The 26,725-nt window shown below is 31.6% G+C and overlaps 1 protein-coding gene across 3 annotated transcripts in view; it reads right to left on the reverse strand.

Annotated features, from left to right (window-relative positions):
* The window catches only part of LOC129917943 (mucin-2-like), a 98,073-nt gene that overhangs the window by 22,810 nt on the left and 48,538 nt on the right, over positions 1-26,725 (reverse strand). For all 3 annotated transcript variants that reach the window (XM_055998191.1, XM_055998189.1, XM_055998190.1), the window contains exons 3-5: positions 21,191-22,753; positions 21,014-21,133; positions 2,207-4,456 (exon numbers count right to left, since the gene is read on the reverse strand). In XM_055998191.1, coding sequence (XP_055854166.1) covers positions 2,207-4,456; positions 21,014-21,133; positions 21,191-22,753 — 3,933 coding nt within the window. The remainder of the gene's footprint in view (positions 1-2,206; positions 4,457-21,013; positions 21,134-21,190; positions 22,754-26,725) is intronic.

Raw genomic sequence — 26,725 nt, forward strand, 5'->3', positions numbered from 1 at the left:
TTTCAATTTATTCTGTGAAATTTACTCATGTTGTGCGGTTCAGAACGTACGGTATATGCTTAACGAAAGTAAACGAATTGCGCATAAAATGTGCGATATGGTAATTTTATGAGAATTGTGTGTGCTTCAGCACTAGTAGTTGCAATATGCAACTTGCAGGGTTGCTACAAAGCTCAAAATTGAGCTCAGCTCACAGCTCAGCTCAAATTTTAACACATGGATATTTTTATAAATAAAACAGATAATTTTTCGTGATCTTTTCTCTTGGTTTTTTTAATAGTAAATATATTTCTATTTTTTTAGTAAAATATTTCTTTTTTTATCATAAAACAAAATTCCGGTTTTTTGACTCCTTTCAAAATTCCGAGAAAATCGCGTTTGAAAGTTGGGGTAAATTTTTTTTTTCGAAAAATCCCCGAATCTTTGAACACTCCTGGAAGCTAAACCTCTTGAGAGCAATTTTTGGGAGTGATGCCAAATGATAGCTTGTGTCATGGGCCTACGCTTTGCACATTGTCAGATTTTTAAAAAATCGCCTTCCATGTTAAACCGCCACATCATGCCTATTTTTTCAGAATCGTGCCTATTTTTTTTAACTTTTAAGTTTTCCCGGTTTGAGAACGCGTGGACCTACAAGGATGGGAGTTGTGCCCAAATGTAAGTTAGAGTCCCCGCTACCTTTTGGCATCAAAAATTTTATTTTCATTTTATTCAAAATTCCGAGATTTAGGCGTTGGAAGTTGGGGGCGCGAAAAAACTTCTGGGATCTGAACGCTTTGATCTAAAGACATGGGAGTGGTTTCATATGAATGCTTATAATCTCAGCTACCCGATAGTGGTATAATCCGGTTTTTCGGTTTTTTTCAAAATTCCGAGAAAATCGCGTTTGAAAGTTGGGGTACAATTTTTTTTCGAAAAATCCCCGAATCTTTGAACGCTCCTGGAAGCTAAACCGTTTGAGAACAATTTTTGGGAGTGATGCCAAATGATAGCTTGTGTCATGGGCCTATGCTTCGCACATTGTCAGATTTTTTAAAAATCGCCTTCCATGTTAAACCGTCACATCATGCCTATTTTTTTCAGAATCGTGCCAATTTTTTTTAACTTTTAAGTTTTCCTGGTTTGAGAACGCGTGGACCTACAAGGATAGGAGTTGTACCCAAATGTAGGTTAGAGTCCCCGCTACCTTTTGGCATCAAAAATTTTTTTTCATTTTCTTCCAAATTCCGAGATATTGGCGTTGGAATTTGGGGGCGCTCACTTTCAGCTCAGCTCACTCTCAGCTCACTTTCAGCTCACTTTTAGCTCACTTTAAGCTCACTTTCAGCTCAGCTCACTTTCAGATCAGCTAAAATGAGCTGAACTATGGTACCTAGCTCGAAATTTGAGCTGAGCTGAAATGTGAGCTTTTTGCAACCCTGGCAACTTGCCACATGCCTTGTGCTACTTGCCATATGCAACATGCATTTGCACCATGTTTCATGCCACATGGTACTTGCCACATGCCACATGCAACTTGTCACATGAAACATGTAACTTGCAACGTGTTGTGTGTTTTTTGTTTGCCGTACTGCAGCGTACTGCATTTTTAAATACTAAAGTACTGCCTACTCTAGAGGTGAAACGACAGCCCTGCTACCCATGGTGATCGCGTCATAATCCCTTTGACATTCTTGTCAAAAAGGAAATTTTCATACCCACCCTCCCATAAGAAGTATAACTTCAAAAATGGACCAACTGGTTTAATAACAAAATGTTGACAGCACTGACATTTTGGTGTATTTTTCAATTTTACTCACAGATATCTGAATATGTATACATATTTGTGTATTGTTTCTTTTGCACAGTATTGAACAGGAATAAAAAAAAATATTTTTTCATCACTAGCTACTATACTACTTCACTACCATATCATTCAAAATACTACTCTTCTATACTACTTTTGAGCAATCTTCACTCTAGTAGGTACTTTGTTTCATCATACTTCAACACTTTTATCATCAGACATCACTGACGTTTGGTATCAAAGAAAATGAAAAGGTAAAAAAGTTTTGTAAGATCTCAAACTATATATATACAGTTTCATTTTCACCAAAAATTAATGACATTATGTTAAATATGTTTTCACACACACTAAAATCTGTGTGCAAAACGAAATTAAAAATTTCATATTTATATTTAAATTTTCTTAAATATAAATCCATACCGTATTAGATTCAACTAGAATAGTAGAATTGTATATATTATCCTCATTATCACTTAGCCATTGTATAAGATTCTCGTCATCTGTGTTAGTAGTTAAAGTTGAATCAGTGTTACCACTTTCTGTTGTATCTTTAATACTATTTCCCCTTCGACCACTACCATCATAAGTGGAAGAATTATTACAATTATTTATATTATTATTTGGCACCACCTCTGTACTTGAACTTGAACTCGAACTTAATATATGATTACTTTCAATTAATCGATGTGTAGAAGTTGTACTACGGTGTGTAGTTAGTAGTAAGCTGCTTTGACTGGTACGATATAATTCACTAAATGGATTGAAAAGCATTTTCGGATCGATATCGATAACTTCGACATCTTTAGATGAATCAACAATCATCAATGTGCCATTTGGATACTTCCGTACCACAGTTTGATTTGGTAATATTCCATACACCATAATGCCAATATCAAGTTGACGTGAGTTTTGAGGTGGGCGTTTTCGAACGACTGTATTATTGGGTAAAATACCATAAACTGAGAAATCTTGAATAGGTTTTTGTTCTGTTGTTGATGATGTTGTTGTAGTGATATTTTTTGACAGTTGTTGTTGTTGTTGTCGGTTATTCTCAGATGACACTGGAATGACAGTTGTTGTTGTTGTAGATGTTGAAATCGGTGTTTTTGTGGAACTTGTTTGGATTTCTGTCAAAACCTTGTTAGTTGTGCTTTGTACAGTTCCAGCTGGTAAAATCGGTATACGTCTGTTGCCAAAACGGGAACGTATTGTTGTTGTGATATCAGTTTGAACTGTTTTAAATGGGCTTGTTTGATCGTATTTCTGTGTGGAACCTATGATACTATTCAAATGGATTGGTAAGGACTGGGTTCGAATGGATGATGATTGTGAAGGAGTAGTGTATTCAAGAGTAGATGTATCTGGTTCAAGAGTTGATGTAAATGGAATGGCAGTATCTGTGGTCACGCCACCAGTCACTTCTGAAGTTCCCGAAAAAGTACTAGAATAATCAATAGTTCGATCAGTAGAAGTACTTCCAGAAACAGAAATCGAAGGGTATGTTTGAGTACCGAAAAACGCGTTTATGTTAACTGGACGACCAGTTGTCTGTTTCTTTTCCACACTTACAGGCATTGTTGTTGCCTCTGGTCCCTTATAAATCGGATGGATATCAACAGCAGCTTCTGTATTTTGATTAACCTTTTTAGCTTGAATGGTAAAAAGATCAAGGAATGATATTGTGACCGGTGGCGATCCCGTAGAAGTGGGAACACTAAAAGTAGTAGTTATGGGAGGAGAAAGTGTAGTAGAAGCATCTGTAGGAGTACTATTTGTATCCAGTGTTGCTGTTGTATTTGTGGTATTTTCTGTAGTAGTTGTTGCCATTGTATCAGAAGCATTTTGTACGGAAGTATCCAAAAAGTTACTTATAGCTGCAATTAGTTGCGGTTGTGTTATTAAACTACTACCGGGAGTTGTTAGTGCATCTGCCAAAAATGGCATTGGTAGACTTGTTGGCGGATTACTTTCTAGCGTTGTTAATTCCAATAATCTAGTACTAATGTTAGTAAGGTTTAAATTAGTAAGGGTAGGTTCAGTGGGAAGTGTAGTTAATTCAGGGGTAGTTGTTGTTTGTTCTGTTTGGGATTTAAAAAGCAATGTTGTGTCTGATGTGTCTGATTGAGGGACTGTTATTGTTTCAGAGGAATCTTTAGGATCAAAAGGTAAAGTGGAAATTGGAATTGTTGTGGATGAATTAATTTCCACACTATTTAGTAAACGCCCATCGCGATCATTATTCGTAATTAATATTTCATTAGTAGTTGTTGTTGTTGGATTTTCAACATCATCATGTGTATTTACAGTGGTTGATGATGTAATGGAGTCAATTTTATTTTGCTCCGGTACCTGAATTATATCTGGAAGTTCAGTTGTTGATGTTGTTGTTGTAGTTGTGGTTGTAGTTGAAGTTGTTGTTGTAGGGGTTTTTGATAAAATATCAGCTAAAGCTTCAAATATTGAAACTGTTACTGAAGATTGTGGTAATAATTGTTGATCTTCAACACTTATTTCACTACGTGTCAAACCACCAGCAACAGGTTCAACCATATTCCATGCATCAGCTGTACCATCAAATACTATACCGTCAAAATCACTACCAGATTTGTTCAGATCCGTGTTTTCTACATTGTTTGGGTAAACTGCTTCAAGCTGGCGTACTTGTGGTACCTGTTGAAGAAATAGAAGTATTAGTTTTAAGATTGAATTAATATAAACGAGAAATTAATAGAAAATGAATATCATACCTACTATGTGTTTCTATGGAAAATGATAATAACCAGGACCTTGGTTTAAAATTGGAAATTTCTTGTAAAAGCATGATATAAAATCTAGTTTCTTTAAAATATAATCTTATGACTCCAGTTTTAAACAATACCTTGCTTGGAATTAAATTATTTAGATCTAAAAGAAATGTTTGACAGTAGCCAAAATGTGTGTCAATTTTCTCAAAAAATGGCAACACCTTTTCTTGACATTATATGTATGTATGTATGTTTTTGTGAAAAATACAGAATTGGATTTGAAATAGATTTTAACATTCAAGTACTTAATGTAAGTCGTTTGAGCCATTTTCAAGAAAGTTATATTTAATTTTTTATTAATTTTTTTGTATGGAACAGAGAAGTACCAAACTGTCGAGCTCTTAAACTTTAGTGTCTGATTAGTGTTACTTGAATTAACGAATTTTATTTTTTCTTGACAAATGTTTAAAAAAATAATAAAAAAAAATACTTTACTATGAAAGTAGGTAATGGTTTAGCTGCATTTATAAACAGTATTTTTTGGTATCAATTTATCTATTTATGTATTGGACACTTTTCTGGATGTAACGTGAGTTACCATGAAATTGCCTATTGGAATTTCTCTGCTTAAGTCTTATATAGATTGACACATTTCACGTTACTCCTTTGAACTTAAATAAATACATACTTTTGGAAATTTTTTTCTAAGTCAAAACCGAAATTGGATAGTATTTCAAAAACTAATCACAACTTTTTTTTTTAATTTTAAAGAGACTGACAACAAGATAAAGATGCTTTAAAGTAACGGTTGCGGAATAGAAATCTATGCAAACTTTCAGGAGGAAAAATCGTTGATTTTTGTTCAATGAATTATAATTTCTTTATATTTTTTTTTATTATATTGATTTTGTACTATTTTACCTTTACTTTTCTTGTTTCAAAAAAAAAAGAAAATGAAGCGTTATAGAGCCGCTTTTTAAATAAATCATTTTAATGCATACAATTTTCATTTTTGCTACTAAAAATATTAACTGCCAAGCTTTGAAAAAATCTCTTCACACTTCTGGCAGCAGTTCGAAATATAAATAATGTAGATCGACAGGCAAATAGATATGAGGAAAATATATTATTTTACAAAAGATTTTTTTATGCGGCTTTATTTCTGACTTCGAAATCAGGACTTTCAAAATTCTGCTTTTAAACAAAATTCTATTTTAAAATTCTACTTTTTTTCTATTTTGTCCATTAAAATTCTGCCTATTTAAATTCTGTTTTCAATTTTACCAGCCAGAATTTTTGTAAGCCATTTTGCACCTAAAAAACATAGTTTTGGGTTTTTGAAATAAATAAAATTCTGGCGGGTAAAATTGAAAACAAAATTTAAATAGGCAGAATTTTGAAGGACAAAATAGCAAAAACAGTAGAATTTTGTTTAAAAGCTTCTTTATGGTTTCTCAATTATAGAATTAGTTTAAGAAGTCATAACTTAGTTAACAACTTATACTTTATTCGCCTAAAAGTGTTGAAAGTATTTTCCTGCTTTACTCTGGAACTTACCTAAAAAATGGGTTTGAAAATGAAAAAAAAAGCTTTCAAATATTGACTTTAATTAAAAAAAAAAAAAAAAACAAAACTTATACTCAAATTGCAATTGCAATAAAATATATATTCGAGTACGATTTTTTTAAGTATCCGGTAAGAACATTTTATTTTTCACGAAACACCACAATTTCCATTTTCATCGATGAATTTCCTCTTATTTTATATTTGTCTAAGAAATATAAATACATCATACGAATTTTTTCATATACATACTAGGGTGGGTCAAAAAAATCGAAAATTTTTTTTTTGATTTGGTACTCCGAAAAATCGATTGCTAGACCCCTCTAGAATATACACACCAAATATGAGTTCTTTATATTAATGGGAAGGTCCTCCGCTTTGCAATTTTCCATTTTTACATCAAGCTTCTACTAAAAAAAAATATTTTTTTTATTAATTGACTTTTTAGCAAATTTCTTTTCAGATTCTTGTAGGAAATTGAACGCTCTACAAAAAAGGCCTTATACACTTTTTTCGTTTATCTAACCGTTGAATAGATATTTGAGGTAAAAAAATCGAGAAAATCTTTAAAAAATCGTTTTTTGGTCTTAATTTTGTAACAAACTGAAAAATTATAATCATCAAACGCGCAAGACATATTCTTGTTGGGAATTGACTGCTCCACAAAAAAGGTCTTAATAACTTTTTTCAATTATCTAACCATTCTAAAGATATTAGAGGTCAAAGTTAAAAAAAAATATAAAAACTTTTTATATTTAAAAAAAAATTCCAATTCACTGAAACTTCATAATTTTCAAATCAACAAGATATATTCTTGTAGGGGCTTAAACGTTCTACAAAAAATTCCTTGGAATGAAATTGATTGCTTTAACCGTTTAGAAGATATTCGTATCCAAACCAATGCTCACTGATTTCAATAGTTTTCTTATGACCCGTATGCATTTCGATTTGGATACGAATATCTTCTAAACGGTTAAAGCAATCAATTTGATGCCAAGGAATTTTTTGTAGAACGTTTAAGCTCCTACAAGATTACGTCTTGCTAAATTGAAAATATTAAATTTTCAGTGAACTGGAAAATTTTTTAAAATATAAAATGTTTTCATAATTTTTTTTAACTTTGACCTCGAATATCTTTAGAATGGTTAGATTAATGAAAAAAGTTAACAAGACCTTTTTTGTGGAGCAATCAATTTCCAACAAGAATATGTCTTGCGCGTTTGATGATTATAATTTTTCAGTTTGTTACAAAATTAAGACCAAAAAACGAATTTTTAAAGATTTTCTCGATTTTTTTACCTCAAATATCTATTCAACGGTTAGATAAACGAAAAAAGTGTATAAGGCCTTTTTTGTAGAGCGTTCAATTTCCTACAAGAATCTGAAAAGAAATTTGCTAAAAAGTCAATTAATAAAAAAAATATTTTTTTTTAGTAGAAGCTTGATGTAAAAATGGAAAATTGCAAAGCGGAGGACCTTCCCATTAATATAAAGAGCTCATATTTGGTGTGTATATTCTAGAGGGGTCTAGCAATCGAGTTTTCGGAGTACCAATTCAAAAAAAAGAATTTCGATTTTTTTGACCCACCCTAATACATACTATTTAACCTAAATTCCTCCACATTGCGAAGACTTTTTACCAAGTATAATTTGTCTAATTTAAACAAAAGAGCTGAGTTGCAAACTTTATTTATTTTAAAAATCCTATTTACTTTTCACTTTTAATTAAAGTTTCCATTTAAAATTATACGCAAGGACATAATGAAATTAATCAATTAAAAACAAAAGTTGTTACTATTCCTCTCCGAGAAATAACAAAATTCACATTATTAATGGAAGCTTTATTGTTTTTCTTTTTAAATATTGCTTTATTTCGAGAATCCTTCTGTTTTTTTTTTCATGAATGAAAGAAAAAAAAGTAATAATCCAGTCAAATAAGGATTTAACCTCGGAATGAATGTTAGTAGAAATTTTTTTTGCTCAATATCTTCCTTTTGCCATTCTATAACATATCTCAAAAGTCTAGAAAAATCTCATGTCCGCTTGTCGCGATTTCAAGGTCAAATCGTGAAATGGAGATTTTCAAAATTAGCAAAAATAGGCTATGGTATTATATACACATAATATACATGATTTCAAGGTATTTTTTAATGCTGATTCCAAAAAATCTAAAATCAAGACAATCTGACGTCTCTGGAAAAAGTTATACCTGTTTTTCATCTGTCAACTCATATTATTATAACAGTTGCAAACTTACTGCCGAAAAACCCTTAAAAGTTATGGTAGATGAACCAAATTTTGCATGAAGATTTTAGAATCCATCATTATTAAAAATCAAAACAATCCATTACAAAAAATATATATACCTACGAAATAATGGTATTTTTTAATGGAGGGGCAAATTTTAGGATATGCACTAAAGAAGATTCTTGTTCATCTTAGGAATAAGTGCTAATAGGCTAATTTTTTCATTTTAATCTTTGTTTGGATATTCTTTAACTACCCTCAAAAATATAAAAAAATCTCATGTCCGCAAGTCCTAATTTTCTTGGTTTGAAAATAAGGTGCAGATTTTAAAAAATTAATAAGAAAAGTTTATATTTTTATATGTATACCAACATAAGCGACATGATTTAAAGGTATTTTTTAACACTTATTCCAACAAAACTCACAAACAAGTCAACTTGACCATCCCTGAAAAGTAATGCACCTTATTCATGTTGATCTGACACAAATATCTAAAGTGTAGTTTTTCAATTTTTTAAAATCTGCACCTTATTTTCAAACCAAGAAAATTAGGACTTGCGGACATGAGATTTTTTTAGATTTTTGAGGGTAGTTAAAGAATATCCAAACAAAGATTAAAATGAAAAAAATAGCCTATTGGCACTTATTCCTAAGATGAACAAGAATCTTCTTTAGTGCATATCCTAAAATTTGCCCCTCCATCAAAAAATACCATTATTTCGTAGGTATATATATTTTTTGTAATGGATTGTTTTGATTTTTAATAATGATGGATTCTAAAATCTTCATGCAAAATTTGGTTCATCTACCATAACTTTTAAGGGTTTTTCGGCAGTAAGTTTGCAATTGTTATAATAATATGAGTTGACAGATGAAAAACAGGTATAACTTTTTCCAGAGACGTCAGATTGTCTTGATTTTAGATTTTTTGGAATCAGCATTAAAAAATACCTTGAAATCATGTATCATATGTGTATATAATACCATAGCCTATTTTTGCTAATTTTGAAAATCTCCATTTCGCGATTTGACCTTGAAATCGCGACAAGCGGACATGAGATTTTTCTAGACTTTTGAGATATGTTATAGAATGGCAAAAGGAAGATAGGGTAAGGTGGTATAAGAGTGCGCATTTTAGACAAAATACCAAATAAAACAATAACAAAAAGAATTTAACTACTTTTTTTATATATAGTTTTTAGTTTATAATCAAAGCAACGAAAAAAACTTAAAACTGGTAACAAAAATGTATTAATTCAAAAGTTATAAACAAAATACCACATTAGGAAATTTGCGCACTCTTATACATCCTATTGTGTAAGAGTGCGCGGCTTAGTTTGTAAGAGTGCGCAGCTGCGCACAGGTGTTAGTTCGCACAAAAGTCGCAAATAAAATTGCCTAACTTTAAATGAAAAGAGTATTTTTCAACCCATCACTTCTTGCATGAGGAACAATCAATTTAGTCTTCGATTAATGGTTCCGAGAAAATTTCAATATTTCCTAGTTACTCTTTGATTCGCTTGTTTTTTGATTCGCTTGTTTTTTGATTCGCTTGTTTTTTGTAAAAATTTTATTTGGTTTCTTTTTGGTTGGAATTGCTTTTTCTAGCTGCTGTTTGCTGGTATATGGACAAATGCCAGTTATTTTGAAGCCTTGGATAGCATTTACTGCTCTTATAACCCGCGCACTCTTATACATCATCATGGTGCGCACTCTTACACGCTCAGACATGTAATCGAAGAATATATATATATTTCACAATGCACTTTATGACCAGTCTTACGTGTTCCTCAAATGTTTCTTTTTGTCGACTTTTTAATGTCCCATACTTTGTTTATTGTTATTTTTTGTTGTTAAGTGGAAAATTTAATTTGTTTGGCAAGAAAAATTGGAGAAAAAAAGTGCTAAAAAACTTAAACTTAACTAGCACCTCTGTTTGAAAACACATTTGCATGAAATTTTGACAACAGACCAAACTCATTTAGATCTTTCCAAAATAAGTGCATTCAGTCTTATATTCCCTTTCAAACCGTAGAAAATGGCCTTGCGCACTCTTATCAACCGCGCACTCTTATACCATCCTACCCTATTGAGCAAAAAAAATTTTTACTAACATTCATTCCGAGATTTACCCATTTTTTCTCCTTATTTGACTGTATTATAATGTAATTTGTGATTTCATATAATAACAGTTAAAGCTGAAATCAATCAACAAGTATAACTAGCAAATAAACATCTCTTGAAGCAAAAGCATAAACCGCTTTTATTTAATTGATCTCAGAATCGAATTCCATATTAATTACAGCTAACAAGACAATCATTCTAAAAAAAATTAAAAACATCATAAATAATTTTCTCCTTTCTATTATTAAAAGAATATTTCCTCCTTCTACAGAACGACAAATATTCCCCAAATATGTAATTAAATCTGATAAAATTTATTAGAAGCCAAACATTAGTGAATAAACACCAAATGATAAGTTATTTTATTTAATTTTTATTTTATTCTTTTTAAATTTGAAAAAAGGAAACATATTTGTTTAAAATTTTCAAAATTTTTATAAATAAATTGAACCAAAATAAATATATTTAACTTATATGTTTAATGTAGGTTTTTGTATAGGCATATGAATTAATTAATATGATGTTAACTTAGTACAATAAAAATTAATAACAAAACCAATCACCAAATATAAAATACACCAGAGTTACATGACAAATTAAAAACAGCAAAACAAAAATAGTAACCAATAAATTAAACAAAAACAAAACAGAAAAAAAAACAAAACAAAATTTTCCTCTTCTCGTCGTAGTCGGCCTATTTTCCAACTTGGCTTATGCGTTTATTACTCCAATTGGTTTGTATCAACGACAACGAGGACCAAATTTCATTGAGATCGTGTGGTATCTCGGTGGTAGTTGGTGGCGTCACGAATCGCCTTTGGAGCTCTGTCGTTTTGATCAAACTCTTATGTAGAGCATAAGATGTTGGTGCTTGTTGTTGTTGTTGTAATTGGACTGGTCTTCGATTTGGTAATGGTGGTGTTGGCGGTTGCGGCACTTGAATCTGATTACTGATGATGGCCGGTTTGAGAATGCTGTGTCTCCTTAGTTTTTGCAATTGTGGCGATTGATGATAGCTATAGGTATCAGATGGAGTGTTCCTTTCCTGGTAACTGGGTCCCATTAATGGTGGATGGCTTATGGACCACTCCCATACAAAAGCCTTTAAAAAGCATTTTTTTTTTGGATGGATTTCAATTGTCATAGGAAATTGAAATATTTTTGTATTTATTTATGCAATAGATAGACAGTGAAAGAAATGTACGAGTATAACATGTGTGTGACCAATAAAGCAAAACGATGTTTTTGTGGTGTGTGATGGCATGCAATTGGCAACACTTTTTTAGGAGCTTTCTTAATTTTTTCTCTGCAATGTGTGGCTTAGCTATGTTAAAGTTTTTGTCATTTTGTCGTTTGTGTCTTAATTTTATAAAGCAAAAAATTCATAATTTTTAGTTTAAGACTTTAATATAATGAGAAATGTAAATTGGCCAACATATGGAGAGCGGATGAAAAACTACTCCAATGGATTTAGCTTTTTACTAGTTAAGAAGTGCTACAATCAAAGTGTCAACATTTTTTCATCTACAATTCTTCCTTCTATAACATTCCTCTTATTTTTAAAAGATATCACGTCTTATATTGCAAGAGTTAAGATTGAACCCATTTGACAGTTGACACATAGTGTCAGAGAGTGAAATGTTGAAATAAAATCAATGAAGATCAGTCAGAATACAACGAATCAAACGTTTGGAATGCAATCAGCATCGACACCAATGAAGTGATTGGAGACACTATAAATGAATATTTACGTAATAAATACATGGGATGAGAGAACAATGTGCCTCAGAGCATAATAAAAAGACAAGGAACTTCTATTATAAAAACTAATCGCCAACATTGATGAGAAAACTTGATTGGAACCGTGGAAGTAGAAAATAAATTTCCAAATTGTAAACTAAAAAGGTCAGATTTTTAGTAATTTTGTCATTTTCAAGTTAAGTAAAAAAATTTTACTGTTACGATATTTCTAATTGGATCGTATTTATCGAAAACAAAATGTAGATTTTTGTAGTTTTAAACTTTGAATTGAATAAACGGTGTTAACTCAAGACCTATGTTCAATTCTTCATACTTTCGGTTAGCTCAGCATCAAACAGAAAACTTAGTTATGATGCAATAAAAACTGTTAAGGCATCTGTTTTCAAAAAATTATAGTTGTTTTGTGACCTTTATTTATTTGATGTGGCTCTAATCTTGAATTCGAAGAAAATAATTTTTCGGAATTAGAATTCAACACAATGGCCCGTATGCATAAAAAATAGTAAATACTAGCAATATGAAATTAATTAGCATAAACTAGGTTTGTGGATATAAAAGGTTCATACTTTACAATTTTTCAAGTGAAAGCATTTACTATTTTTTATGCATGTGACCCAATATTATAGATTAAGAAGATCTCAGAATGATGACGTGTTATTTTTGTAACTATTTTCTTCAGAACAAACGATATCAAACATCAATGTTTGGAAGCCAAAAACTACATGAAAAGTTTTTACGATAAAAGCTTAATAATACGCATAATCTTCATGACTTTCTAACACTTTTTATCACCCAATAGAAAATTTAAGCTTTGTTTAAAAGTATTGTTTTTAAGGAATTGAATATTAAATAAATCTTATTTAATTAAGAAAGAAAATATTTATTAAGAAAACGAATTGAACAATGTAAAAGAATTTAATAGAATGAAAATTAATTTTAAAAACAATATTGAATTACTCTCAAAAACAAACTTGATTTAAAACATAAAAACTGAGTTATGAAAATGTTAAAGTAGAATTAACACAATAAATAATGAATAACTTCAACACTTTCCCTTGTTAATTGATGCTTGACATTTTTAGAAGAGACCCATTTCGCCGGATAAAAGTTTTAGTCTTGGATAAGGAAGTGGTTTCGTCATTATATCAGCTACTTGTTTTTCTGTTGATATTTGCTGAATTTCAAGCTTGCCTTCATTTACTTTTTCTCGAATGAAGAAATGTTTAACGGAAATGTGTTTTGTTCTTCGATGAAACTCTGGGTTTTGAGCGAGTCTGACCGCTGCAGAATTGTCCACTTGAAGAATTGGCGTTTGTTTCAACTTCATTATTCCTTTGAATAACCTACAGAGCCAAATTATTTCCTTCGCTGCTTCGTTTGCTGCTACGATTTCAGCTTCAGTTGTAGACGTTGCTACCATTGCTTGTCTCTGACTCAACCAAGAAATAGCTCCTCCAGCATGAGTAATAACTACACCAGAAGTTGATCTTCCAGTGTTAGTGCACCCACCAAAATCTGCATCACTAAAGCATTCTATGATTCCTCTTTTTTAGTCCAGTGCATTTATGATGTTCATATATGGACGACCCAGCAGTTTGTACCACCCCCAAATTTTTTTTGCTCATTCGATAGAGCATTGGCTGAATATCATTACCCTGATTTTTCGCACTCGCGAAATTCACCTTTCGGCCGCCATCTTGGATTTTAGTTTTTGTTGAATATCTCGATTTCTATTGATTCTACATAAAAGTTGTGTATACAAGAAACGTAGGCAATAAAATTTCGCGTCTTTTATGTTAAGAACACTTTTTCGATATTCTGACTATTAAAAAAGTTACAAGCCAAAAAAGTAAAAAAAAACCGAAAAAAATGACAATTTTAAAGTTTTGAGGACTTTTTATCAAAATTATTAAAAAACATTCCGAGAAAAGATTATTCACCTTAAAATTCTCTACAACTCTGCTATACAACTTTTTTTTCTATCTCTATAAATACAAAAGTTATTAATACTTTTTTGTTAAAAAATAGCCCTTTTTTACGAAATGAAGAGTCTTAAATATAAAAAAATTGCAGGTCCTGAATTTTCTCTTGTAACATAAAGCTTTAAAATACTCACTAATCATTTAAAATTCAAGATTTGGTAAAAAAAAAATTTAAGAAAAAAGTAAAGATAAAAAACACAAACAAAAAAGAGCATTTTTAACAGAAAAAAATACTAATAACTTTTGTATTTATAGAGATAGAAAAAAAAGTTGTATAGCAGAGTTGTAGAGAATTTAAAGGTGAATAATCTTTTCTCGGAACGTTTTTTCATAATTTTGATAAAAAGTCCTCAAAACTTTAAAATTGTCATTTTTTTGGTTTTTTTTACTTTTTTGGCTTGCAACTTTTTTAATAGTCAGAATATCGAAAAAGTGTTCTTAACATAAAAGACGCGAAATTTTATTGCTTACGTTTCTTGTATACACAACTTTTATGTAGAATCAATAGAAATCGAGATATTCAACAAAAACTAAAATCCAAGATGGCGGCCGAAAGGTGAATTTCGCGAGTGCGAAAAATCAGGGTAATGATATTCAGCCAATGCTCTATCGAATGAGCAAAAAAAATTTGGGGGTGGTACAAACTGCTGGGTCAAATTATAAATGCACTGGACTATTTGTATTTTCTCTGTATTCAATACCCAAGTCCACAGTACCAGCAATGTATCGGAATACTCTTTTGACTCGGGTGACGTCTTCTGCAGTTGGATTTTCTAAAGATCTGGAGAGGAATCCGATGCTATATGCCAGATCTGGTCTTGTTCCTAGCATAAGGTACATCAAAGCACCAACTGCTTGTCTGTATGGGAAGTTACCTTTTTGAATTTCTTCTTTCCCTGTTTTTGTGATTTCAGGAGTCTTTACCATCGGTGTTGAAATTGTTTTGCATTCGGTAAATTGAAATCGATGAAGAATTTTTCTCACGTGCGCTTTTTGACTGACTTTTATTCTGTCTTCTTTTTGTTCTATCTCTAATCCCAAAAAGAAGCAAGCTTTCTTTGAGATAATCTTAAACTCTGTTTTCAGCTCTTCAATGAATGTATTTAGTTCATGAGCATCGGTTGACCCAACAAGCCCATCATCTACGTATAGAACAAGTATGATTTTCTTCCCGTTTCTCTCCCTCATATACAAACAAGGATCAGCGTCACTTACTCTGAATCCAAGTTTGGAAATGAAGCTGCCGAAACGCTTGTTCCAACACCTTGATGATTGTTTTAACCCATATAAACTTTTTCTAAGCTCACATACCTTGTTAGTGCCATCTTCGTATCCATTGGGCTGCTTCATGTAAATAACTTCTTCCAAATCTCCATACAGGAAGGCTGTTGACACGTCAAACTGGATAAGATGCATCTTCTCGCTTGCAGCAATACTAAGAACTGATCTAATAGTTCCCAATTTCGCTACCGGGCTAAAAGTTTGACTATAATCAATACCTTCTCTTTGACTAAATCCTTTGGCCACCAGTCTTGCTTTGTACTTATCGATGCTGCCGTCTGGATTTCTCTTTAAGTTATAAACCCACTTACAAGAAATTGCTTTAGCCCCTTTTGGTAAATCTGTCAATCTCCAAGTTCGATTTTCATGAAGAGATGTCATTTCTTTTTGCATAGCTTTCTTCCATTCAGATTTTTCCTTGGAATTAATTGCTTCTTGATAGGTTTCAGGGTTTGATGAAGAATTGATGTAATCTTCTGCTGCCATTACATAATCGTTAAGATTTTGCGGTTTTCTTAAAGTTGATCGTTCTCTTAGTCGTTCATTTATTCTTTCTTGCGGTACATCGTTTTCTTCACTTTGAAAGCTATTTTCTTCACTTTGAAAACTGTTTTCATCCCCAGTTTCGTACTCATCTGAATATATGTTACTTTCTGTATTGTCTGGTATATCTGGCTGTTCTTTGCTGATTAGTTCAATATCTCGAAGGGGTAGTTTTACAGATCTTTCACATATAATCGGATTTTCCTGAAACTTTACATCTCTTGATAAGATTACTTTGTTTTCTTCTTTGATGTAGATTCTATAACGCTCATCACCATCATACCCCACATGGTAGCCTTTAACCGCTTTTTTGTCCATTTTCTTTCTTTTCTGGATTGGAATATGAGTGAAGCAGGTAGATCCAATAATTCTCAAATGCTTGATTCTGGGTTTTTTACCTATCCACAATTCGTACGGGCTTACACCGTCCACTGAAGACTTTCCAGTTCTGTTGAGAATATAAACTGCTGAATTTGTAAGCTCCGCCCAAATTGCTTCTGGATAGTTTGCTTCTGTGTTAGAGTATTTAAAAGTTCTTGCCATCTCTACCAGGGTCCGGTTTTCACGCTCACTGCCGCCATTCTGTTCAGGCGTATATGGGGCCGTCAATCTGTGCGTAATTCCGTTTGAACTGAGAATTTGTTTAACTTCGGCATTATCAAATTCACCGCCATTGTCACTGAGTAGTTCTTTTATGGAATGGCCCAACATCTTTGCATGAGCAATAACTTCTTTTAGCACATTCTTGACCTCTGACTTCTGTTCTATGGCAAATCCATACCGGAACTTGGAATAGCTATCTTTGAAAACAACCAGGTACTTTTTCTTTTTGAAGGAATCACTAAAAGGACCACACACGTCAGTTGACATCAGCTCTCCTGGTGTTGTGGCTTTCTTCCTTGTTCCAAATGGTAACCTGTGTGCTTTACCATAAATGCATGGTTCACATAAATTTTGATCTAACTTGACTTTGATCCCTAATTCTTTCTCAAGCATTTGTTTGACATGTCTTTTGTCTTGATGTCCCCATCGTTCATGGTAAAGTTGCAATGTGTTTTCATCTTCAACGGCTACATTGAATTGCATGGTAGACTTCAAATTTGAAACGATTGGTAAAATGGATGCTTTGTATAGTGTTCCATTCAATTGTCGACTTCCACACAGCACTGTTTCGCCATCTACATCAAGCCAACAGTTTGTAGCTGAGGACTTGAAAATACTATTTTGATTTCGGTCCTGAGCAGCCAAAACAGAAAACAAATTGCGTGATAATGTCGGAACATACCATACATTATTCAGTGTCACATTCTTGTTGTTGTGGGTTGATTTCACTCTTATCGTTCCACTTCCAACAGCGCTTAATATTTCTTTACCAGCAGCTTGAATTCTACAAGGGCTTTCAAACTCTTCAAAATCAATGAACCAGTCTGGACAGTTGGTGACATGTCTTGTGGCACCATTATCTATCCACCAATCCATTGAACTCAACTCTGTTGCATAGGCATCATTGCAGACTGACACTAGAGATGCGTTAATATCAACAAGATTAGTTTTATTGCTGCTTGATGCTAACCCTCTTGTTGGCCTGCCTTCAGCTATCCACTTTCTACAGTCTCGAACCCAATGTCCTTTCTTTTTACAAAAATTACAGACATCATCTTTTTTGCTTCGGGTTGTACTTTTTGGTTTTTGTCGAATCTCTTGCTTCGTTCTGTCAAATCTTGCAACTAATGCCTCTTGAGCCAAGTTTTCAGTATCTTCTCTTTTTCTGAAGTTCCTTTCATACATACACAGTTGCATAGTCAATTCATCAAACGTTTTGTCTTCATCTTTTGTAAGCAGCATCCAGCTTGATCTAAAGGTTTCGAACGAACTTGGTAAAATATGCAATACTTTGCATACTAACATGAGATCTGGTAATGCCTGTTGCTTTTTCGCTTTAAGACCACTGTTCAGTTCGTTCCACAAACTTCTAAGTTTTGCAATATGCATCGATACATCTTGAGCTGGATTCCAGTTGAATGCAAAAAGATCAGTGCAGATCTTAAACAACTGATCCTTTGAAGTTGCTTCGAATTGTTGCTTCAGGGCATCCCATGTTTCGTGTGCGGTTTCTTTATCCATGATCTTTTGGTATACTTCTTCCGTAACCGAGCTTGTAATCATGGATTTCGCATAACTGTTTGCTTTTCTATATAAATTGCTCTGTTCTCTATAATAGCTGATTTCATCTGATTTAGCAGTTGCTGCTAGTTCTTCCGGCTTCTTCAGAATACCATCAATTGCGTCTAGAGCGCCTTCATGATAGTCTAGCAAATCTCTGATTTTCCTCTTCCATATAGGCCAATCAGACTCACTAGCCAAAAGCTTTATATGCTTCGCTAAATCCATACTTAGAAATCAGAAACAGCCAATTCGAAAATCTCAAATAAAAAATTCAATCAAAATCAAAAATTAAGTTTTATTAATATTCGCGACTAGGCCCATAACCTATTGTTTTTAAGGAATTGAATATTAAATAAATCTTATTTAATTAAGAAAGAAAATATTTATTAAGAAAACGAATTGAACAATGTAAAAGAATTTAATAGAATGAAAATTAATTTTAAAAACAATATTGAATTACTCTCAAAAACAAACTTGATTTAAAACATAAAAACTGAGTTATGAAAATGTTAAAGTAGAATTAACACAATAAATAATGAATAACTTCAACAAAAAGGTCTATTTTATTTTCCTTTTAACATCTATATTTATCAAAAACTTTGTAACACTTAATGCATAAAAAAAACATTAGGGACAAGATACTAAAATTCCTTTCAGTAAAACATCAACATTTTAACATTTAGTAATTTCCATCATCAAACTTTTAAAAAAGTTTTCTTTTAATCAAAATATTCTATATACGTGTGAGAAAGGTTTCATAACAGCTGTCATAAATTTTGTTTATTTCTCAAACTTGGTGAAAAATGTTCGTTTGTTATATAGTTCGTTATTATAGTAAGAACTTTGAATCCAAAGACTCTACAAAATTGAGAATTGGTTTCTGTCAAAAATGAAACATTAAAGAAAGAAACCAAGAATCTAAGCCTTCTTTTAAAATATTTTAGGTGAAGGGGTGTTTTTTTGGGAAATAAGAAAAATCAGCGATAAGTCCTATAAAACCAATGCCAATGGTATGAATGGTACCTTACCTTTACGATGTTTATTAAAAATGTTATCATGGAAATTGCAAATCAAATATGTTTATACTTATTTTTCTTTTAAAAGGGAGCTTTTTGGGGTGTTAAGAAAATGTTTGTTTGTTGCAAAAACTACAAAAGTAATAATAATTGTGCCCTATTGAAATTCAGTTTAAGTTACATTTGAGATAGGAAGCAAAGAATCTACAAGAATGTTATGGTTAAAAGATTGTTTTTTACTAAACAAAAAAATTGAAAGTTGGTAATAACGTTACATTGTGAGATACGCGTCGCGTCGGTTAAGCATAAAGCATTTGATACACGATACAATCATCGTACACGACTTGAGATGTACCGATATCGTTAACAATATCGAAAGAAAGCACATACACCATGCGATTCTCATATGATTTCATTATCTGTCAAATAAATTTTCTCATTTTTATCCATTATTTGGATGTTAGTTAAAAAAATTGTATGTAATCTCAAAAACTGAATCATAGGTGAATTAAAAGCCAACACACGGTACAACCCTCATCTAATCAATCGCATACTACCTCTTGTTTTCCATCATCAGCGTTCGACCGTGCGATATTATTGAATGCGATTAAAATTTTGTACGATAATCGGTACGATAATTGTACCGTAAATTCCATGCTTAAAGTTAGGGAATTGGATAAAATATTTTTTATTTATTTAGAAATTTTTAGCCCATAGGTATGTAATTAAAACTCAGAAACTTTCAAAATTAGGGATACCATAAAAGTTGTATCCACGACAATTGGATTTTAATTCGAAGATGCTCACCAAAATTGAAAAATTGATTTTTGCTTTGATAAATTGGTTTCGAAAAAAACGTTTGATAGTTGAATTTAAAAATTGGAAAAGGTATTGAGTACTCTTTAAGCTGTCATCAAAATTAAACATCTATAAAATTGAGCTTTTAACCAAATTTGTATATCGTCGACTTAAGGATTTTTTAATGGTCATGTGGAGTTAGAAGGTGTCAGTTAACAGGTTTTCACTCTAAGCCGACGTTGTGTAAACTACAGACAATTTTTTTTTTCAGCAAGCTATGTATTTTGTTTAGACTTTGGGGTCTTCGTGATATCTATTTGCAGCATTTTTATTTTTACTCTTAAATGGGCATTGCAGAATGTTAACCCCTTTGACATCTAAGTACAGAGCCTTACCCTAAATAACAAGGGTGATTTATAATTTAATAGTTGACTAATTTCGAGCTTATGTATATCTTCTTTGGAAACAATATCTTCTTATTCATGTTCAAAATTCACAATCCTAGTTCTTTTGGTAAACTTTGGTAAAGCATATTCAATAGATCTGTAATTCAATGTGTTCAATTATGAAAAGCAGCCTGGGTATAACAAAATCGTTCTAAAATACATATTTTCTTCCATCACCCAAAATTTTAAAAAAATTCTTCAACCATAACCTACAAAAATACATACAATACATTAATTAATTTGGATTCCAAAAAAAAAAGTCAATTTCGTCTCTGTCCCGTCAATGTCAAGTGTTACCAATTGAGTTAGACAACAAAAAAATATTATAACATACATTTGTGTTCATGTTAGGTTTTTTTGATATTGATGTTAAGTTTTATGAAAATGGATATGGCATGATGGGTGGTGGTATTTTTGAATCAAGTAATGTTGGACAACTAATGTTTGGCTTCTAGTTGTTTTTTTGGAATTTAAAAAAATTTTGATGATTTTTCGAGTTCTTTTGAAAAGAGATAAGAGCTTAACTTAAACAAAATAAAATAGAAAAATTACTTACAGGCTCAGTAGTTAAAGCTGGAATAGTCGGTGTATAAATAGGTTTTGATGGTTCAGTTTTTTGTTGATAACGACTAAAAGCATCACCTCGATAACGAGAACTGAATTTTTGTTGTTTTGGCTAAAATAAAATTTCAAAACTAAGTTTTTTAAACTTTTTAGAAAATTAATAACATACCTTCGGTCTTGCATCTACAACCGGCCTTTCACCTGCTAAATTCCTCGACTTTGTTATCTGCAGCGGTCTAACTGGCTGCGGGGGTGCTGGACTTGTATGAACAACTTCATTATCTAATTTCAAAATTTCATCTGAAATTGATGGAGTTTTCGTTCTCAATGAAGGAAATTGCAATCGACTGTTAAATCGGTTTTTAAATTTTGGCCTTGTTTCAAGAATATCAGGCTTTTTGATAGGTTTTGAAGTTGTTGATGGACGTTGTGTTGTTGTTTTCGGTTTCGGACGATATGGTTCAGCTCTTCGAGGTAAAAACAAAGATTTTGATCCTTTTGTTGATTCTTCAATTTCATTCGGTTTAACTTCTGGTTCATTGTCTTCGGTTGAAGATTCAGTTCTTCTATTTGATTTGTATGGCACTTTTGGAATATCTTCACGTTGTACCTCATTTAAAGGTTCCTTCTTTCTTGACTTAATTCCTGTTTTATTAATTTTGACTTGAGCTCGCAATTTCTCTGCATCAGTGCGTCTTGATTTCTGTGGTTCTTCAATTTTTAATTCACTTTTAACTTCTTCTTGACGAGGTTCAATTCTTCTAGATTTCAAAGCAGCTCTAGCTGTATCTTCTCGTTTCAACTCAACTCGTCGAACTTTTGGAATTGCTCGAGAAACTTGAAGAATTTCATCGCTAGTCTCATGACTTATTTGTTCTAAGCGACGTGGTCTTGGCTGTGATTTTGGAGCTTCATAAACTTCATTAATCTTCGAGTGAGTTTGATCTTCTTTTATTGGAAGTTTGGGATAGTTTTTTGGTAACAAATCCTGACTTGGTTGCTGCTTTTTTAATAATAGTTTAAAATGTTCTGGATAGTTTTCATCTTCTAGTTGATCTTCTTCCAAAGCTTTGGATTTTCTTTCACCTGATTTAACTTTTGCCGATCCTCTTTTGCTTCCAGCATTTCTCCAATTGCTACTACCTGTTGTTGCAGCAGTCAATGGCTTTTCAGATGAAATTATATCATCAGCTTGCTTTGTCACACTTCGTGATGTGAAGGTTCTAACTTTTCGAATGCTTTCAGTTGGTCCATCTGATGGTGTATCTGATCTTCTTCGTATACTAACTGGTGCACTTGTTGATGATGGTAATGGTTCTGATCTAGTTTTACTTCTTCTAATTACATTTGTTCGGTCAACACTTGATGTTGGAAGTTCAACTTTAATTGGTTGATCAACGCTTATTGATGGGATAGCAACGGGACTTATACGTTTCCTAGAACGAACTAATGGAATAGCTTCCGTTGCTTCAGCGGTAAGTTTTCGAGAAGAACGATCATTTGCACGACCTCGACTTCCTCGTTGTGCCGCCGCAGGTCGAGGAGAGTCTTTGATTTCTTCTATTGTTGATGGTATGGCAGATGGATTGGCAGCTCGAAAGCGACTTGATGCTCTGGGCTGTGCAGAGCCTCGAACTTGACTTGATAGATTGACTATTTCGGGATTGGTGTTTTTGTCTCCATCATCTTTTTCGATAGACATACCAAATTTCACACGGCCTCGTTGTTGTGCCTGGAAGAAAGAATTATAAAGAATTAAAACTTTGCGAAATAGCAAAATTGCGAAATGAGTTTTCTGCGAAAGAGTTTCAAAATATGACAAAATTTATTATTCTTAGTATGGAGACATTCGGATCAAAGAACAGAGTTCATTTTTTGACAGTCAAGCTCCGTTTTTCTTTTTTTCAAATAATATGATTTGCGAAATGTGCGTCTTACTTTGCGAAATTGCGAAGTGAATACTTTTAATTAGAAAACTTGAAGTAAAAATTGATAATTCAAAGTTGAACTTCTCAACAAGTTTGCCCTTAAACTTCAGTATTCAATGTTGATGCATTATAATTTTAACAACCTTTAAAGATTACAGGTTAAGCGACAAAGTTGCACTTATATATTTGCATTGAACGATCAATTGTCACTTCAAATGGTTGTTTTTATACAATTTTCAATCACATCTATTATCTTTATAATAGCTCACTCAAACTAATTAAAGAAAATATAATCACTAATTGAATTATGCTCAAGATTTTTTCAATGGCAAAGTTGCATATTATATTGTTTCTACCTGTGTCTCAAGCCTTGGACTTCAGAGATGTAAAAAAAAATTGCGATACCTTTTCTGTAATCAACTATAACTAATTTAAAATTGTTTTTTTGTTTAATGCTTAGTTATTCTGCACTTGCAGAGTCAATTTGTGATTAACTTTTTTTAATTAAAATCTTAGAAGAAAAAAACTAGTAACTTGTTGCAAAGAGAAATCTATATAACCAAGCCCTCCTCAATCAGTGTTATGTTTTTTGTATTTTTTTTTTCTTTTCATTTTAAAATTTAGAGTTCCGTTCTGCGCTTGAATTTGATCAGGTTTGGATTTGGATATAAAAAAATAAAAAAACTATTTGAGAGTTCAATGAAATATTTTGCGCAATAAATTGCATGCAATATTATTTAGTTCCGTATGTGTGCCCTCAATAATTTGTTTGTACGAAAATGAATTTTTCTGATACATTTTGTTTGAAGACTTGTATAATGTATATCTACTGGTATAAAAGTGGATTTGGTTGTTATTAGAGTTGCCAAATAATATTTATTATTACAACTAAATTTTTGAACATTGCGTGTTTTATTTAAAATATGTAAAAGCTTGTAACATTTTTTTTTGTCAATGACATAGATTTTCGAAGTACAAAAGTAATTGTCTCCGCATTATTACTTCTAGTTCTAGGAGTTGAAAAAGAATTAAACCATGATTCCGATTTGTGGATTTTCTTTAATTTTTAAATTCAAGGTCTTAAACAATCATTTTAATTTAAAAATAGGCTTTTTTAATATATGAGACTAATCAAACATGTCTGTAGTCTTTTTTTCGAAGGATATATCCATAAAACTAAAAATTTCAAGGTTCTCTTGTTATAGTGGATGTTAACTATACAATGCTCAAAAAAAACATGTAAGTATAGGAAAACAAGACATTGACTTATCCTACTGATTGCAATGGCTTCCAAATCTGTTCTTTATTAAGCTCTTAAACGGTAATCGCCTTAAGAGTTATAAAATCAAATCAATTAGAGACGAATATTAATTGTGTGGGGTTGCCATCTGTTGCTTTTTAAACTCTTTGACGTATTTGGCTTATTAAAGCATTTAAAATATAAAAAAAATTATGTATTGCATATAAAAAATATTTCCATTAAAAAAATTGTATGTATCAAATAAAAATATTTTGTATTAAAAAAATTATTACAAACGAAAAAAAAATGTTTGTATTGCAAATAAAAATATTTTGCATTAAAAACAATGTTATTGCAAACAAAAAATTTTCTGAATTGAAAAAAAAAGCAATACAAAATGTGTGCATTCAATTTTTTGTTTTAATATTCGTCAAATTACTTACAATTTTGACTATTTTACTACACAACATATTTCAACACAACTACAGCTGTTTGAACTATAATAACATTGAAGTGTATGTAAGGCCAAATAGTCAAAATTGTTAGAAATTAAAAGAGTTTAAAAAAAATATTTAATGCACACATTTAACATTGAATTCTTTTTTCAATGCAGACAATTTTTCATTTGCAATAACATTTTTTTAATGAAAAATATTTTATTTGCAATACAAACATTATTTTCAAATCATTTTTTTTTCGTTTGTAATAATTTTTTTAATACAAAATATTTTTAGTTGATATAAAATTTTTACTTGCTCTATAGGGCAAGTATTGGTTTCGTGTCAAAAAAATAATTCGAGGTTTTAATCAAAACTAACATTACGATAATGAAGAAGTCTGAAAAAGTGGTTTTCGTCATGACGTCCGTCGGTCTGTGCGTCGGTGCGTCTGTGCGTCGTCAAAAAAAGGTGTACAAGAAGCTGCAGCCTAAACAGGTGGACGAATTTTCTTGAAATTTGGCACAGATGATTATTTCGTAATTTCCAAGGTTGGTTTTTTTTTGTTTTTTAATATCTCGCCTAGAACGTATACCTCCCATACAAACTTTTCGAGGTATTGCAATTTTCTCGAAAACGGCTCTAACGATTTTGATTAAATTTGACACAAGTAATGCTGTACGTATATCTAATATAACTGCGTTTTTAGTTTTTCTCAAAAAATACGGATAGTGGAAATATGACAATTTCTTTTTCGCTAATGTCGGCTCTTCCCGTGTATCGTTAATGAGTTATTGCAATTTTCTCGAAAACGACTCTAACGATTTCGATTAAATTTGGTATTCGTTGTAGTCTTAGTGAGTCTAACAAAACTGCGTTTTTAGTTTTTCACAAAAATTTCCTAGAACGGTATGGCGTTGCCGTTTTCTGCCAAATTGATGCATTTTTTAGTTAATGTCGTATATTTCATCAAAGGCTAAGCCAATTTTATTCAAAATTTGCAGACAGATATTTCTTGTCATTTAGAAGTGTAAAATGTAAAAAAAATCTAAAATGTTTTGAAAAAAAAAGTTTAAATGGAATTTTTTTACTCTTATTTTTTTTTTTTCAAAATTTAACGAAAATCTTTAATTTCCAATAGTTATCTAAGATATAGATACTTTGAACTACAAGAGCAAGTACGTGCGGCCCCAGTCGTGCATTTTATTTTTAATGGAAATTTGTTTTTATTTGCAAGTAAATATTTTTTTTTAAATTTTGTAATGGAAAGCAAATGCATTAAAAAAAAGATTTTTTACAACCATGCTTTTTGGTGTAAATTAAATTGTATGGCCACTCTTGACGAACATTAATAAAATGTTGGTACACTGAAGGTTGCAAGCATGGAAAATATGAAAAAGCGTACATTTTTTTTTGATTTAAAATGGCGACCTGAAAAATATTAGTTTTTACTCATTTAAAAGGTATACAAGTTAAAAATTGTTGAAAACTTTAAAAAGCACTTTCATCTCCAAAACGTGATGTCATTTTTTTTCTATTTTGAAGCCGTTTTTTCATATTGCCTATTTTATTATTCTTCATTGTCCTAAATTTTATCACTTTCCTGACTCTTAAAAACGTTGTGACAGTATGTCGTTTAAGCTTTAAAAGATAGCAACCAACTAGTCTTATTAAACTTTTTTAAACATTTTTAACCTGAATTTAACCTGTCAACTTTTTTTGAAATGAACCAAACATAAGTCAGTATTAGTCTAGGAATGTATTTTTTTGTTTAATTTAATTTCTATACCTCCCATCCTCCACACTAATCTGGTTCTAAGATTATTTTTTTTTTTTTTTAATTGAATTTTTCCAGTGCTCTGAGAGAAATAAAATGCACGACTGGGGTCGCATGTACTTGCTCTTGCAGTTCAAAGCACTTTTATGTTAGTCTACTTGTAGATTTTAAAAGCTGGATCTAAATTTAAAAAAAAATTGATATTGGGGAAGAGCCGACATTTAGGGCAAAATTTTGTTAAATGAAAAAATTTTTTTTTGTTATTTGACTTTTTTGAGAAAAAATAAAAATGCAGTTTTATTGCCACTGCTTTAAATATTAC

This window comes from Episyrphus balteatus, chromosome 4, assembly GCF_945859705.1.
Source record: "Episyrphus balteatus chromosome 4, idEpiBalt1.1, whole genome shotgun sequence".
NCBI classification, from domain to species: domain Eukaryota; kingdom Metazoa; phylum Arthropoda; class Insecta; order Diptera; family Syrphidae; genus Episyrphus; species Episyrphus balteatus.